At 50.1% G+C, this 14,820-nt stretch overlaps 1 protein-coding gene across 1 annotated transcript in view; it reads right to left on the reverse strand.

Annotated features, from left to right (window-relative positions):
• Positions 1-14,820, reverse strand: part of NMT1 (N-myristoyltransferase 1) — a 30,429-nt gene that overhangs the window by 3,860 nt on the left and 11,749 nt on the right. Inside the window, exons 2-8 of the mRNA XM_004597279.3 lie at positions 11,948-12,056; positions 8,868-9,012; positions 4,404-4,522; positions 3,541-3,632; positions 2,386-2,502; positions 1,783-1,953; positions 1,013-1,121 (exon numbers count right to left, since the gene is read on the reverse strand). Coding sequence (XP_004597336.2) covers positions 1,013-1,121; positions 1,783-1,953; positions 2,386-2,502; positions 3,541-3,632; positions 4,404-4,522; positions 8,868-9,012; positions 11,948-12,056 — 862 coding nt within the window. The remainder of the gene's footprint in view (positions 1-1,012; positions 1,122-1,782; positions 1,954-2,385; positions 2,503-3,540; positions 3,633-4,403; positions 4,523-8,867; positions 9,013-11,947; positions 12,057-14,820) is intronic.

Raw genomic sequence — 14,820 nt, forward strand, 5'->3', positions numbered from 1 at the left:
TGTGCCCACCTGCATAGGACACAGGCACATCTGTCCTGATAACAGGAGGCAGAAGGCATCTGCCGTGGTCCCCAGGATCTGCTTTGGGTAGCATCTAATCTCAGCTGGCTCTCATGACGGACATGAGGGGCAGGCACGGTGTCAGCTAAGCTGTCAGCAGAAGGTGGCCCAGGTGTGTGTGTCCCTGCCACCTTCATGGGAGACCTGGATGGAGTTCCTGGCTGGTTTCATTCAGGCCCAGGCTCATCTGTTATGGTCATTTGGGAAGTGAACCGAGGAAAAGATCTCATTCTATCTCTCCTCATCCCTGTCATCTTGCTTTTCAAAGAAAGAAAGAAGAAAAAAAAAAAAAGGAAGGAAGGAGGCAGGGCACTAGTGATTGCGATGCCAATGGTGGACTGGCTGGACCCCAGGCGATGCATCACATCCGACAAATCCCAGCAGCATCCCAGCGAAGAGCAGACTTGGGAACCCTGACCTCTGGGTCCAGAGCCAGGAACAGCTGGAGGGCAGGAGAAAGCAAGACCCAGACAGAAATGCTCTAGATGGGTGGTTCTTCAGTGTCAGACCTGGCTGGGGTACTGGGAGCAGGAATCAGGCTTCCCTCAAGCTTAGGTTTCCCTCTCGGCCCTGCCGTGCAAGGGCAGCAGACACTGGCCCTCCAACTCAGCCATCCTGGGCCCTGGCATGTGCTGTGAGGCAGCTGATGGTCAGTAAGTGGACTCATCTATTCAGTGTCATCTGGATACATTAGAGTGGATACTCTCCGTCCTCCTAGCCTATCAGTGGATGGTAAAGAAGCCAGCTGAGGAGCACACTTAGGACAACTGAGAAGGTCAAACCAAAACAAAGCCCCGGCTGGGGACAACAGAAGCAGCGGGGTGGAAGACCCTGTGCCGCTCACTGTCCTGGCGGCATGGCCTGAGCCCCTGAACTGCCCTTCCTTCCTGCTGAGGACCAGGCTGTCAGGCCCCTCCCTGGCCCTTAGGTGGTGCCCCAGAGCCCCACTGGCCTCCGGCAGTCTGTAGAGCTTCATAGTGCGCTGCATGGTCATGTTTCTGCTCAAGTGGGAGAACTTCACTTCAATCAGCTTCCGGGGGTTTAGGGACCGATGCCAGTACCTGCGGGGACATAAAAGTTCTGTCCTCAAAGGATTCTACAGTCCCAGTGAGAACACAGGGAGAGCTCCATGTGGCCAGCAGGTGGCGTGAGAGCCACAGCAGGCTCCACTTGCTGGGCAGCTGGCCCCTGCTCTCCAGCCCCTCCAACCAGTGAAGGCAGAGCTGCCAGAGTTCCTCCTGGATTCTCTCTCTCAACTCATCTCCTGTGCTGTGGAGGTCTCCTGGGGAGAGCCTTCCTTACATTCCAGAGCTGTGCCCAGAAAACTGTGTGCCTGCCTCCTCCCTCCTCTTCTGCATTTACCTGCTCAGGTTGCCCAGGCAGAGCCTGTGCTGGCATCACACAGGTGTCAGTCCAAGTGCCCACAACAAAACTGAGCCAACCATCAGAAACGTTATGGTACTTCCCACAAATACCCAGACTGGGGTTTGTCCCTCAACACAAACACAAAACCTCAGTGGACCCACTTCTGACTTCAACAGCTCTGCCAGACAGGAACCAGCACAAACTGGGAGGTATGACAAGACATACCTTTGCTTTCCTCCTGGCTCCAATAGGTGCCCCAGCACCCACCCAGCTCACCACCTGCAAGGCTTCGGGGCATGTCCTGATGTGCAGTGGGGGGCCCAGTGTCTTTAGGTCCTTCCAGGAAGCACTCATTACCTGCAGGTGCCAACAGGCTTTGGTAACACCACCCCAGCAGTGTACACAGCTTGGAAAATGCCCTCCAGGTGGACCCGCCTTGTGATCTCACGGATCAGGACAGGAGCCACTCGTTTGGATCGCAGCTTCTTGTGGACACACAGGAAGTTGATTTCCACCATCTTCTTTTCTCTGGAAAGAGAAGTCTAGCTGACAAGGCTATCAACACGAAGGTGACAGTGACCGTTGAGAAGAGGCCTTCTGCTCAGGTCGCGGTTCTCCTGGCACCAGGACTCAGCGGGCAGTCTCCTAGACTGCCCACCCGGTAAGCAGCCTGGCTCACCTCAACACAGTCCCTTCTCCCCAAGGTAAGTGGGACTCCCGCAAGTGCCTTTATGTGAACGCACGGCCAGCAGCTTTGTGATGAATCCCTGCCAGCAGGCGGGGCAGCCCCACTGCGGCATGCCCACAGAGTAATCAGGCGGTTCTAAGATTTCGAGGGTTCTGATGCCTTCAAGAACCCACAATCTCCCTTCTTTCTTTCAGGGAATGTAGCCTTTTCTCCTTGCTGCAGACTGGGGGGATGGTGCTGATGTGAGGAGAATGGTGGGGGCCGGTGCTTACGTGTCATAGATGTGGATGTTTGCTGGGATGGCGCTAATGAACCCAACCAGTTTCCGACTTGAGACCACTCGAACCCCACAGTGCCACTGGGGGAGCCAGCCGGGCGGCCGGAGTGCCCTGGAAAAGAGACAGAGGTGGGACTGAGCTGGCTTCCTGCAGGCTGGACACCCTGAGCTCCACTGTCAAATGCACTTGAAGCTGAGGCTGCTGCCTGCCTGGGGGTAACACAGCTGGAGTCTCTTCGGGGCCAAACCCTCTGGCCATACACAGAGTGTGTGCCTAGCCCACGTGGCCTGTACACCCAACCAACCTCAGGCGGTCACTCTGAGCACTTCCTGCTGGATCCTGCTGCTTGATGCTTACTTGGACAGCTTGACCAGAAGATGGGCCTCTGGCTCAGGGGCCCTCATGTTTGGGAGCTAACTGCAGTGCCCCTAGAGCTGTGGCCTCCACCTGCCTTCCAGGCACTACCACTCTTCTGCCTGCAGCTTCCTTCCCCGCATTCCGTCCAGACCCCTCCATTTCAGTTGCATGGCTCTACCTTCCTAGACAGCAGATGTGGCCCAGGCAGGTGAATGGCTCAAGTAGACAGTGCCATTTTCATGTAACTGAGCATGATCAGGAACTCAACAGGAAGGATGCCTCGAAATCCCAGTCGGTCTCATCCCTGCTTGAATAGCTGCCATAACCATAGGTGATTCTTTTCTTCTGGGCAACAATTCTGCAAAGGTCTGCCTCACCCAGTGGGTCTGCTCCAAGTAGGATTTCAGGGGCAGCCATCTGGCTTAGCAGCATCTGGCACTGGAGTGCCTGGGCTTTGTCCCAGATCCACTCCCAATTCCACCTTCCTGCTAACATGCAACCTGGCAGGCAGCAGGCGATGGTTCAAATAGCCGGTTCCCTGCTGCCCATGTGGGAGACCTGGATGGAGCTCCTGCCTCCCGGCTTCAGTCTGGCCCAGCCCTGGCCAGCATGGCAGGGCTCTATGCCTCTCAAACAAACTAGGGAAATAAGGCTTTTAATCCAGCAAGTCTTCTTTAGATGCATCTGCCCCTCGAAGGTCAGTTCTGGGCAGGGTTGAAAACTCTGGTGCCTTGCAGCTCTCCTGCTCCCTGCCTTGCCCTCGGCAATCCTCAGAAAACCCTTACAACTCACCATAGCAGAAATTCTGGAGAATAATCAAATCGGAACATGTTGTCATCATCTTCCACGTAGTTCTCATTCAGGAGGGTGTACAGCTCCTTCAGCTGCAGGGAAGTAGGGAGATCACGTGGCCTGTTTAAACTCACACACCCTGCTCAGCCTGGGCATGGAGGGACTGCTTGGAACAAGCACCCTCGTTCTCATAGGAAACCACAAGGAGTACAATGGGAGATAACCAATGCCAGCCAATTAACGCAGCCCTCGGTCCTTCCAGCGTACCACCAGTGCAGAGCCACTGGTCTCCACTTCTGTGAAGTGCTTGGCAGACAGGACTCCTGCGAACAGGTGCTGCTGTTTCCTACCACATTTGGAGCTCTCAACTTTTCCTGGCTTACTACCTGACTCCATCTGCTGGCCCAAGTTGGGTATTAAAGTTTCCATCCACATTTTCATCATTCTGTACGCAGGAAACTAATTCCTGAGGTCAACAGCAGCTCCCTGGAATGGCTGGAGTTGAAAGGACCCTCATCTGACAGCTCCAGCTCAACAATCAAGACAGACCAGAAAGATCAAACCAGGAATAAATGAACAATAACAAAATGACTGAAGAAGGCACTTGGGGGATCTCGGGGATTAACCCTCAGCCTGTCAGCAAAGCCAAGTGCTTTCCTGAGCAGCACGCCCCTCCTCTGCAGCAGGGCAGCGTGTGCTGGGAACTGCCCAGGAGGCAGCAGATGGGTCTGTAGGCCTTCCTAAGCTTGGTTCTCCAAGAGAGCTAGAGGAGGCTGGAGGTGAGGCCAGCTTGTTAGGACTGAAGGCCTGGGTGTACCAGTGGTGCCTGATGCCTGCTCAGAGCCTGTCCTGGGCTTACTCACCACACCACGGTCCCCCAGGTCCAAGGCGTCCCAGGTGAAGCCCTGGGGCAGCGTGTATGGCTCCTGGCGGATGTTGTCCTTGTCGGGCTCCACAGGGCCGTGGGTGTTGACCACCTCACCTGAAAGGAGGACACAGCCCTCAGCTCTCTCTCCACCTCTCAGGGAGGGGACAGGTTCAGCTCAGCAACTGAGCACATTCCCACCGTCCTAAGCAGCCCTCCAACTGAGGAACATTCTGTGCTTGGCAACAGCAAAACCATTTCTCTGGTGACCCCTGGCCTGCAATCAAGAGCCAATTCATTGCAAAACCTCAGAACAGTTACTGGGATTCAAGGCGGCTCGTTCTTTGGAAATCCTTTTAAATCTCCCTGGGGTTACTGAACGACAAACATTTATCTTTACTGACTCGGCTTCCTGCCTTCTGGTTGGAGTAAGGGGCGGGCCCATGGATCTGGATGGATTTATAAGGGACTGCAACAAGGCTGCTTTTGTGTCGGCACCCACAGCAATGAACTGGGCCCATTCCTGACCCAGATGATGGCTTCCAGGCGCCAGCTTCGTCTTGGCACCGCCAGCCTTGGCGTTTAGCCACATGCACCAGTTAACTGCTATGGCCGACTCAGGCCCTCACTGTCCAATCTTACAAGTGCCTTTAGGCTGAATCACTCAGTCCATGTGGGGCTGTCAGGAAGTTTCCCTCTGACACATCCCCATCCTGAGCAGCACGCTCCTCCTCTGCGGCAGGGCAGGGTGTGCTGGGAACTGCTCAGAAAGATACAATCTCATTTCCCAACCCAAGCTAACCCACACTCACCTAAAACACTTTCAAAACTCCACCACTTAGCTTTGCCCCATGGAGTTACTTAGTTTTTACAATTCTGAGCTCATTCACATTCATACTCAGGATGTTTTTGGAAAAACAAACCTGCAAAAGGGACCCGCGCCATATACTGCTCTGAGTACAGGGCTCTGCATACTGTAGGTGCTCAATTCATGCTTCCATTGACTTTCAGACTCTTGATCAAACATTCCGTTCTAATGTTTAACAGGCAGCTCCACGTGTCTAGCACAGGCCTGAAGGGTACAGGTGGTGAAGAAAGCCACAGCATACTGCTGAAGACGGACCATGCCTCTTTTCCTCGCTCAACACCAGCAGTATGGCATCCCTGGGCTGGGCCTCGGGGACAGCAGGGGAGCCTGAGTCCCCGTCCAAGGCTGGGAAGAGCAGAAAACCAAGGGAACAATGGGCAGGGGAGCCTCTCACTACAGGCACTCCCTATCTGCTTGCCATCCCTCGGTGGGAAACCATTTGGTCTATTCACAAAGCGGCTCTTGTAAATGACTTTAATACAATCTGTGCCCAATTCACTGCTGTGTATATTTAGTTTTTAAGCTTACAAGACTGTGGGTCAGAGGCCCATGGACAGCACTGAGAACTTACACTGTAACTGTCTACAACTCCATTTCCTGCCTTGTACTGAACCCACACTTTTTCCAAATTCCACCTCAGACTCCAAGGCCAGGATTACCAGTGTCTTCCCTACTGCATTACAGTAGCATCAAGGCCAACTCTCGTCATGAGGCTGGTTACTAGGTCTCACACACCCCAGGCATTGCCGCTCACTCATTCCTTCAGTATGTGCTCATTGAATTCTAGCATGTGCCAGTCCCATGACTGGAGACAGTGAGATGGACACAGCCCCATACCTTCCTAGCCATCAAATACACAGGCTGCACGGAGGGCATAGCCAGTCATCTCCAGGCCACTGTGGAGCAGCAAGCAAATGAAGACATCTGCAATTCATTTTCAAAGAGCCTAGACTCTTAAAAGAAAACCCCTCTGGACAGCACTGTTGCACAGTGGAGAAAGCCACTACCTGCAACGGCAGACATTCCATAGGGGCACTGGTTCAGGTCCCAGTTGCTGCACTTCCATTCTAGCTCCCTAGCCTGGGAAAAATAGCAGAGGATGGTTCAAGTCCTCAGGTGCCTGCACTCGCGTGGGAAAACCAGGGTAAACTCTTGGCTTCTCCTGGCCTCAAACTGGCCCGGCCCTGGCCGTGGTGGCCATCTGGAGAGTGAACCAGTGGATGGAAGCTAACTCACTTGCTATGTCTCTCCCTTTCTCTTTCTCTGTAGCTTTGTCTTTTGAATTAACTTAAAAAATAATAAGGAAAGCCCTAGCCTGCCAATGGGTTTCTTTGTTGTCCCAAATTCTTTCTCTATCATTCAAAGCCCCTCTGCTGCTTTCCAAGGCACATTAGCAGAGAAATGGATCAAATGCAGAATAGTGGGGACTCGAACTGAGCCCTGGTATAGGATACTGACATTGCAGACAACCATTTATATTGCTGTGCAACAACGCCAGCCCCAACAGTTGCTTTTTTCTTTTTAAAAAAGTATTTATTTTTATTTGAAAGGTAGATCAGATATACAGAGAGAGGAGAGACACACAGAAAGATCTTTCATCTGCTGTTCAAACCCCCAAGTGAGCCAATCCGAGCCAGGAGCCTTGAGTCTCTTCCTGGTCTCCCAGACAGGTGGAGGGTCCCAAGGTGTTCAAGGCGAGGACTTTGGCCGCTAGGCCACAGCGCCGGGTCCGGGAATTTATTAACAATCTGTAATCTTGGGCCCGGCGGTGTGGGATCCCATATGGGCGCCGGTTCTAATCCCGGCAGCTCCGCTTCCCATCCAGCTCCCTGCTTGTAGCCTGGGAAAGCAGTCGAGGACGGCCCAAAGCCTTGGGACCCTGCACCCGCATGGGAGACCCGGATGAGGTTCCTGGTTACCGGCATCGGATCAGCACAGAACCAGCCAGTGTGGTCACTTGGGGAATGAATCATCGGACGGAAGATCTTCCTCTCTGTCTCTCCTCCTCTATGTATATCTGACTTTATAATAAAAAATAAATAAATCTAAAAAAAAAAAAAAAAAAAAAAAGAAAGAAATTCCCATCGTGGGCCCGGTACAATGGCATAGTGGTTAAAGTCCTCCCCTTGAACATATCGGGATCCCATAAGGTCGCCGGTTCTAATCCCAGCAGCCCTGCTTCCCATCCAGCTCCCTGCATGTGGCCTGGGAGAGCAGTCGAGGACAACCCAAAGCCTTGGGACCCTGCACCCGCGTGGGAGACCTGGAAGAGGCTCCAGGCTCCTGGCTTTGGATCGGCACAGCTCCAGCCATTGTGGTCACTTGGCGAGTGAACCATCGGATGGAAGATCTTCCTCTCTGTATCTCCTCCTCTGTATATTCACCTTTCCAATAAAAATAAATAAATCCTAAAAAAAAAAAATTCCCATGCTGCAGCTCTATGGACACCACTCTGCACAGCAGAGCCCTGTACATATGATCTCCAACTTAGGATAGTTTGATGTAACAATTTTTCAAACTTATAATGCTGTGAAAGTGATAACCAATCAGTAGAGACCATACTTCAAAGTTTGACTGTCTCCCAAGTTACAGCAGTAGGTGGGGTGATTCCCTCTTGCCGCACTGGGCAGTGAGCATAGCTCTCGGTCAGCCCTGGATCATCAGTGGAAATAACACTCCGCAAAACAGTGTTGCTAAGCTATGGGAGATGAGGTGAATTAAATGCATTTGTGACTTACAACCCTTCCTGCTCACAACAGTTCCACTGAGAAGCAACCCATCTGCTGTGGCCACTCCCACCTCAACGGCACATCTATCTCCCTGGGAACAGTGGCCTGTCTCCCCTCTTTGGTTGTTGGCACTGTCCTGTCTCTCCCATCTCCGCTCCACTGAACCTACTGTCAAGTCTCATGGTGTTTCTAGAGGGAGCAGTAGCACAAACAACCTGACATGGTTTACACTTGCTACTGGCTTATGTGTTTTGATGCAATCTCCCTGAAAAGTTTCAAGCCAACCATCTTCCCGGTTGTTAGTCTCCAAGGTCAGCTGTGCTCTGTCACAGCAGGCACCAACTCTGCCACATGCAGTCTCTTCTGGCATCTGCCTGGATGATCCATGTGCCACCCCTCAAGGAATTTTGAGACATGCTGGTGAAACTTAGGTACATATGCCAGGTGTGGAACTGTCACTGCTAAGAAAATGTCAAATCTCTTCTTGCCAGAAATCATGCACTGAAACAAGGAAAGAGGCTGAGGATCGTCCATTCTAACACTTTATATCAGTCCAGCTGAGACGGCCTCCTTGTAAACCTACATGGGAACACAGCCACACTCATCACTTGCCCATTCACTGTTTTCCTTTGTACATTTACATTGAAGATGGACTAAATGAATCGTATTTGTTCTCAATGTGTACTGCTGTGAAATGATAAGGTCTCTGAACAAAAGTCTTTTCTACACTGTATTTGAAATAGTCACAAGATACTCTAGGGCTCCTTGTTCTTTCTCACGCACTGAGCCTGGAATTCCCAGAGAGACACAGCTGAGGTGAGTCCTTGACCCCTGCCCTCACCTGGGGAGGAAAGCATGTACATACCCAGCTTGGGGACAGGCTGCGTATCCCAGAACTGGTAGCTGCGTTTGCTAGCCTCCTCCAGGGTTTTGGCAGGCCCCTGGCCCACGGAGAACAACTCGATGGCCTTCTGTATTTCCTGGATCCTCTCTGCTGGTAAAGAGCTCATCTGGGCGAGAAAAATTTGGGGACAGAAAAGGCCCATTATGTTCATAAGACAGGATTAACGATGAGTCCACGGGGTACTCAAGTGGGGCTCCCCGTCCTAACCCCAGGGGTCACATGTTAGACAATCAATGACAGAACGCCCCCCAGTGAGCCACCTGATGGGAGGCCCTGCCTGGAGGGTTTCTCCCCTTCTTAGACTCCTACTGTTTGGCCAAAGAAATACATACATGCTCAGGGGAACATTTCAAACAACACAGAAATGTATAAAACACACAGAAAATAAAAACCTAACAAACAATCACATCCCTTAAATACAATCCTGGTCAGCAGCAGTCTTAACTCAAGTGGTTAAAAAGAGGCAAATATAATTCCAATTTTTTTACATGCAAGTTCCAAACACACACTTTTAAAAACTAAAACTGGATCATGTATCACTCTACAAATTACCTTTTAAAGACTACGTCTTAGCAATCTTTCCAGGTAAAGACAAAAGACTACCCATTATTGTTAATTTTCTAAATTTAAATAAGGGGGAAAAAATCTCATGTAGTTCAAACATTCAGTTTCAAGAGCATAATACTTCCCAATCTACCCTCCCTCCCTCCCTCCCTCAGCTCCATCCATCCTGAGTCCACTGATGGATGGTACAGACTACAGCTAGCCAGCCTCTCACTGGCAAGCATGTTAATGGTTTCAGCTTCAGTTTTGCAAGTAGTACACTTTCTTATACACCTACTTTTGCTCAGTAGGCTACATATTTCTGAAGGAAAAGGGTTAAGAAAAAAGCCTGATGGGGCCCGGTGGCGTGTGGCCTAGCGGCTAAAGTCCTCGCCTTGAACGTGCCGGGATCCCATACAGGCGCCAGTTCTAATCCCGGCAGCTCCACTTCCCATCCAGCTCCCTGCTTGTAGCCTGGGAAAGCAGTCGAGGACGGCCCAAGGCTTTGGGACTCTGCACCCGTGTGGGAGACCTGGAAGAGGTTCCTGGCTCCTGGCTTCGGATCGGCTCAGCACCGGCCGTTGCGGCTCACTTGGGGAGTGAATCATCGGATGGAAGATCTTCCTCTCTGTCTCTCCTCCTCTCTGTATATCCGGCTTTCCAATAAAAAAAAATAAATAAATCTTAAAAAAAAAAAAAAAAAGGAAAAAGCCTGATGGGTGAAAGGATATAAACATTTGAAATTTGCTCTCTTCAAAAGAGACTATCGGGACCCGGTGCTGCGGCAGAGCAAGGTAAACTGTCCAATGAGCACATTGGGTTTCAGTTCCAGCTACTCTGCTTCCACTCTGGCTTCCTGTTAGCGCATCCCAAGAAGCAGCAGAGGACAGTTTAAGTGCTCGACCCCCAGATGGAGCTCCTGGCTCTGGCTTTGACCTAACATAGTCCCCGGGACCGCTGGCACTTTGTGACTGGAGCAGGAAATGAAATTCTCTCTCTCTCCATGCTCCCAATGTTGAAAACATATTTATTTGAAAAATAAATGAAGCAAAAATAACTAAACTACAAATTAAAGTATCAAATAATAACTCATGGAACACTGAAGGTCTGTTTCATCATTTGACTGACAAAACCTTAACCCCTGATAACATAAGAGAAAAAAATTATTCCTTTAACTTTCATTTTCTTCACAGTGAATTTACCCATTCTCATCTATTGATTAAATTAATAATTTATACACTGCCTGTTCATTTAATGATTAAATTGACTGATCTATGTATTAATAATATTTTCCTGGTTTGTTATTTCTCTTTTGACTTGTACAAACAAGTTTCAAATTCATCAACTTCTGTTTTATGATTTCTGGATTCATGCCCAGCTTCAGATGACAACCAACATTCTATAGTACTTATTTCTGAGAGATGAGACTAAAAGTGATTTTAATTTCTTCCTCCTGTTTTTAAAATTCTGTGTAACAAACCTGTTAAGAAGAATTAGGTGAATGGCATTTATTTAAAAATTTCTCATTTCAAAGTAAAAACTATCTTGCTATAAACTTCAGCTCAAAACCTGTGGTATGAACCAAACACCTGGTCTCAAACAAGCAGAAATCCTTAAAGCCTCCTGAGCATAGACCAGGGTCCACCACCACTCTAGCCTTGACCACGGGAGACCCCTGTGCCCTGCAGGAAGTTCAAGGTCTGGCACTGGTTCAAATGATGTGTCTGCCAAGAGTCTAGCTAACAATGTGGTCTTAAACAGAAATGCTTTTTTTGTTTTCTTCACAGTGGATCTGACCATGGAAATAATGAAAAATCACCTGAAGCCATGTCTCAGTAAGCTAAGGCGATCCAAGCTCATCAGAACTTTTGAAGCATTAAGCAAGGTGTGGGCATCCTGGGATAAAACCGGATGTCAAACTCAGATTTGTCGTGAGTTGCCTTCCTGGGCCACTTGATGTGAAACAAGAGGTTTTTTTTGGTATATCTATTTTATTCAAGAAACAACGCCACCCAACTCATATGTTTGCATTTCATGCCATGTGTCAGCTGTGGGAGGTGAAGTTCTAGGCCAGTGGTTCTCACAGTGGGGAACTCAGCAGCAGACAGCTGCGGACTCTGTCCCCCCAACAACCCTGGCCTTGAGAGGACGCTTGCTGGTACATACGCGTCTGTGCTATGAAGGAGGAGAGGCCTTTCATTCTTCAGCAGAGAGGATGAGAACCACTGCTCTAGGCAACACAATGTCACCATTCCACAGCTCCTGGTCAGCACCACATGCAGGATGCACCTATGAGTTCTGCTGGGCACCATGCTTGGGAAACAGGGTCTAACCTGTGGAAGGCAGTTTCATCACCTAGGGCTAGGACGGCAGAGGACAGCACTGAGATCCAGCTCTTCATCTTGAAGTAATACCAGTGGAAGATGGTCAATCTAAACGGGTCCTATACTTAAACCCCCAAACTCTCCCAGTCACAGGAAAACAGAGCCCCTCGTTACCTTCACAGGCTGGTCCTGTGCTGAGTCTGTCTCACTGCCCTTGTCTTTCTTCTTCTTTTGTTTCTTTTTCTTCTTCTTGGCTCCAGTGTCATTGGCTGGACTCAAACCTCTGTAAGACAGGGAAGATACTGATGCAGGGTTGGTATGTGTGTGTGTGTTTTGAGCACCTGTTGTGAACTACACTGACAATGCGCTTTCTGTGGAGCCAGACCTTCTGTCATCGAGCCCATTGGCTTCAGAAGCTGACTGCAAACTCCAGGTCCCGGAGCGGGCATCTGGCGACACTAGCAAGCACGGCTCTCCAGCCCCTTCAGCTGGAGAAAGGAAGAGCTGTGCTAGGCATGTCTAGTTGCTTGAAAAGGCCTTTTCTAGTCACACTTTGATTCTGTTTCTCTTCTTTAGGATGCTGAACTGATGGCTCCCAAGGCAGAGTACAGGTGTTTACAGGGCCCTCACAGCACCAGCCCCTTCTCAGAGCCCTGCTCAAAGGAAGGAGTGGTCTTCCTCCCTCACCCCAGGGATGTGCTCACTTTGATGAGTTTCCCCAGGAGCATCAGAAGCTCAAGGGAGTACGGGGAGGGAGCAGGGAATGAGGAAGGGCAGGTTAACAATCTGTGTCCAAATGTCAACCATGAGAACTGCCTAAATGAGCCCTGCAGGGCAGAGCAATTACCACTGGCAAAAGCCAGTACCAAGAACCTAAAAGGAAAAGCTGCAGCAGCAGTGCTTGGGTCCCTTCCACGAAGCCCTGGTGTGGGCGAACACGCTAATGGGGGCTATATATAGGATGCTCTCCCTCTATGCAATACAGCTTAAACAGTCTCAGCAGAGTACAGAGTCCAAATTCAGGCCTTTCCACCAAAATGGCAATGAAGGCCAAGAAGGCGGCACTGAGAGGTGGTGTTCACAGCCATGAGAGAAAGAGAATGCACCCACATTCTGGAGGCCCAAGACCGTTCGTCTCTGCTGGCACCCCAAACATCCTTGGAAGAGCAGCCCCAGGAGGACTGAGCTTGACCACTCTGCCATCACCAAGTTTCCTTTGACCATGGAGTCTGCTGTGAAAAAGACAGACAACACACTCATGTTCATTATAGATGTCAAGGCCAACAAGACTCGATCACACAAGCTGTGAAGAAACTCTATGAAACTAATATGGCCAGAGTCAATACTCAGATCAGACCTGACTGAGAAAAACAGGCAGACGTGTTGCTGGCTCCTGATTATGATGCTTCGGATGTTGCCAACAAAACCGGGATCATCTAAACTTAACGCGGCTACCTAATTCTAAATATATGTCTTTTCATCACTAAGAAAAAAGTCAAAATTCAGTGCTGAGTATTGTGGTACAGTGGCTTAAGCCACAATGTGGCTAAATCCTCACCTTGCACACTCCAGAATCCCATATGGGTGCTGGTTCATATCCCAGGTTCTCTACTTCCCTTCCGAACCCGTTTTGGCCTGGGAAGTCAGCAGAGGATGGTTCAAAGCCCTGAGACCCTGCACCTGTGTGGGAGACCCGGAAGAAGCTCCTGGCTTCAGATTGGCTCAGCTTCAGTTGTTGCGGCCACTTGGGGAGTGAGCCAGTGGACTGATGATTTTTCTCTGTCTCACTTTCTCTCTGTACATATGCCTTTTCAATAAAAATTTTAAAAATACTTTAAAAATGTATAAATATATATTTAAAAATAGATTCATTTATTTGAAAGGCAGAGTGACAGAGACACAGAGGCAAAAAGATTTGTGATCTGATGCTTCACTCTCCAAATGTTCGCAACAGCCATGTCTGGGTCAGGCTGAAGCCAGGAACCTGGCATTCCAGCAAGGTCTTCGATCTGGGTGGCATGGCCAAGGACTCGAGGTGTCACCTGCTGCATCCCAGGATGCTTTAGCAGGAAGCTGGAAGTAAAAGTTGAGGTACAGATTCAAGCAAACATTACAGGGGATGCAACGAGGGTGTCACAAGTGGTGGCTTAGCCTGTGGCACCACAAAGCCTACCCGGGCATTATTACAGAGATTTACTTATTTTTACTGGAAAGGCAGATTTACAGAGAGAAGGGGAAACAGAAAGAAAGATCTTTCATCCACCGGTTCACTCCCCAAGTGGCCACAATGGCGAGAGCTGAGCTGATGCAAAGCCAGGACCCAGGACTTCTTCCAGGTCTCCCACACAGGTGCAGGGTCCTAAGGTTTTTGGGCCATCCTGGACTGCTTTCCAGGCTACAAATAAGGAGGTGGGCAGGAAACGAAGAAGCCGGGATACACACTGGCACCAATATGGGATACCGGAGCATGCAAAGTGGGGATTTAGCCACTGAGCCAGCACACCAGGTCCTGGCATTATTATTTAAGATCTTACTTATCTGAAAGAGTTACAAAGAGAGGGCCCGGCGGCGTGGCCTAGCGGCTAAAGTCCTTGCCTTGAAAGCCCCGGGATCCAATATGGGCGCCGGTTCTAATCCCGGCTGCTCCACTTCCCATCCAGCTCCCTGCTTGTGGCCTGGGAAAGCAGTTGAGGACGGCCCAATGCATTGGGACCCTGCACCCGCGTGGGAGACCCGGAAGAGGTTCCTGGTTCCCGGCTTCGGATCGGCGCGCACCGGCCCGTTGCAGCTCACTTGGGGAGTGAATCATCGGACGGAAGATCTTCCTCTCTGTCTCTCCTCTGTATATATCTGGCTGTAATAAAAAAAATGAATAAATCTTTAAAAAAAAAAAAAAAAAAAAGAGTTAGAGAGAGAGAAGTCAGCCTTCCATCTCCTGCTTCATTCTGCAAATAGTCACAATGGCTGGGGATGGTCCAGGCCAAAGCCAGGAGCTTCTTCTGAGTCTCCGGCATGAGTGCAGGGGCCCAAGGACTTGGGCCATCTTC

The sequence above is a fragment of the Ochotona princeps genome, chromosome 17 (assembly GCF_030435755.1).
Source record: "Ochotona princeps isolate mOchPri1 chromosome 17, mOchPri1.hap1, whole genome shotgun sequence".
NCBI lineage: Eukaryota > Metazoa > Chordata > Mammalia > Lagomorpha > Ochotonidae > Ochotona > Ochotona princeps.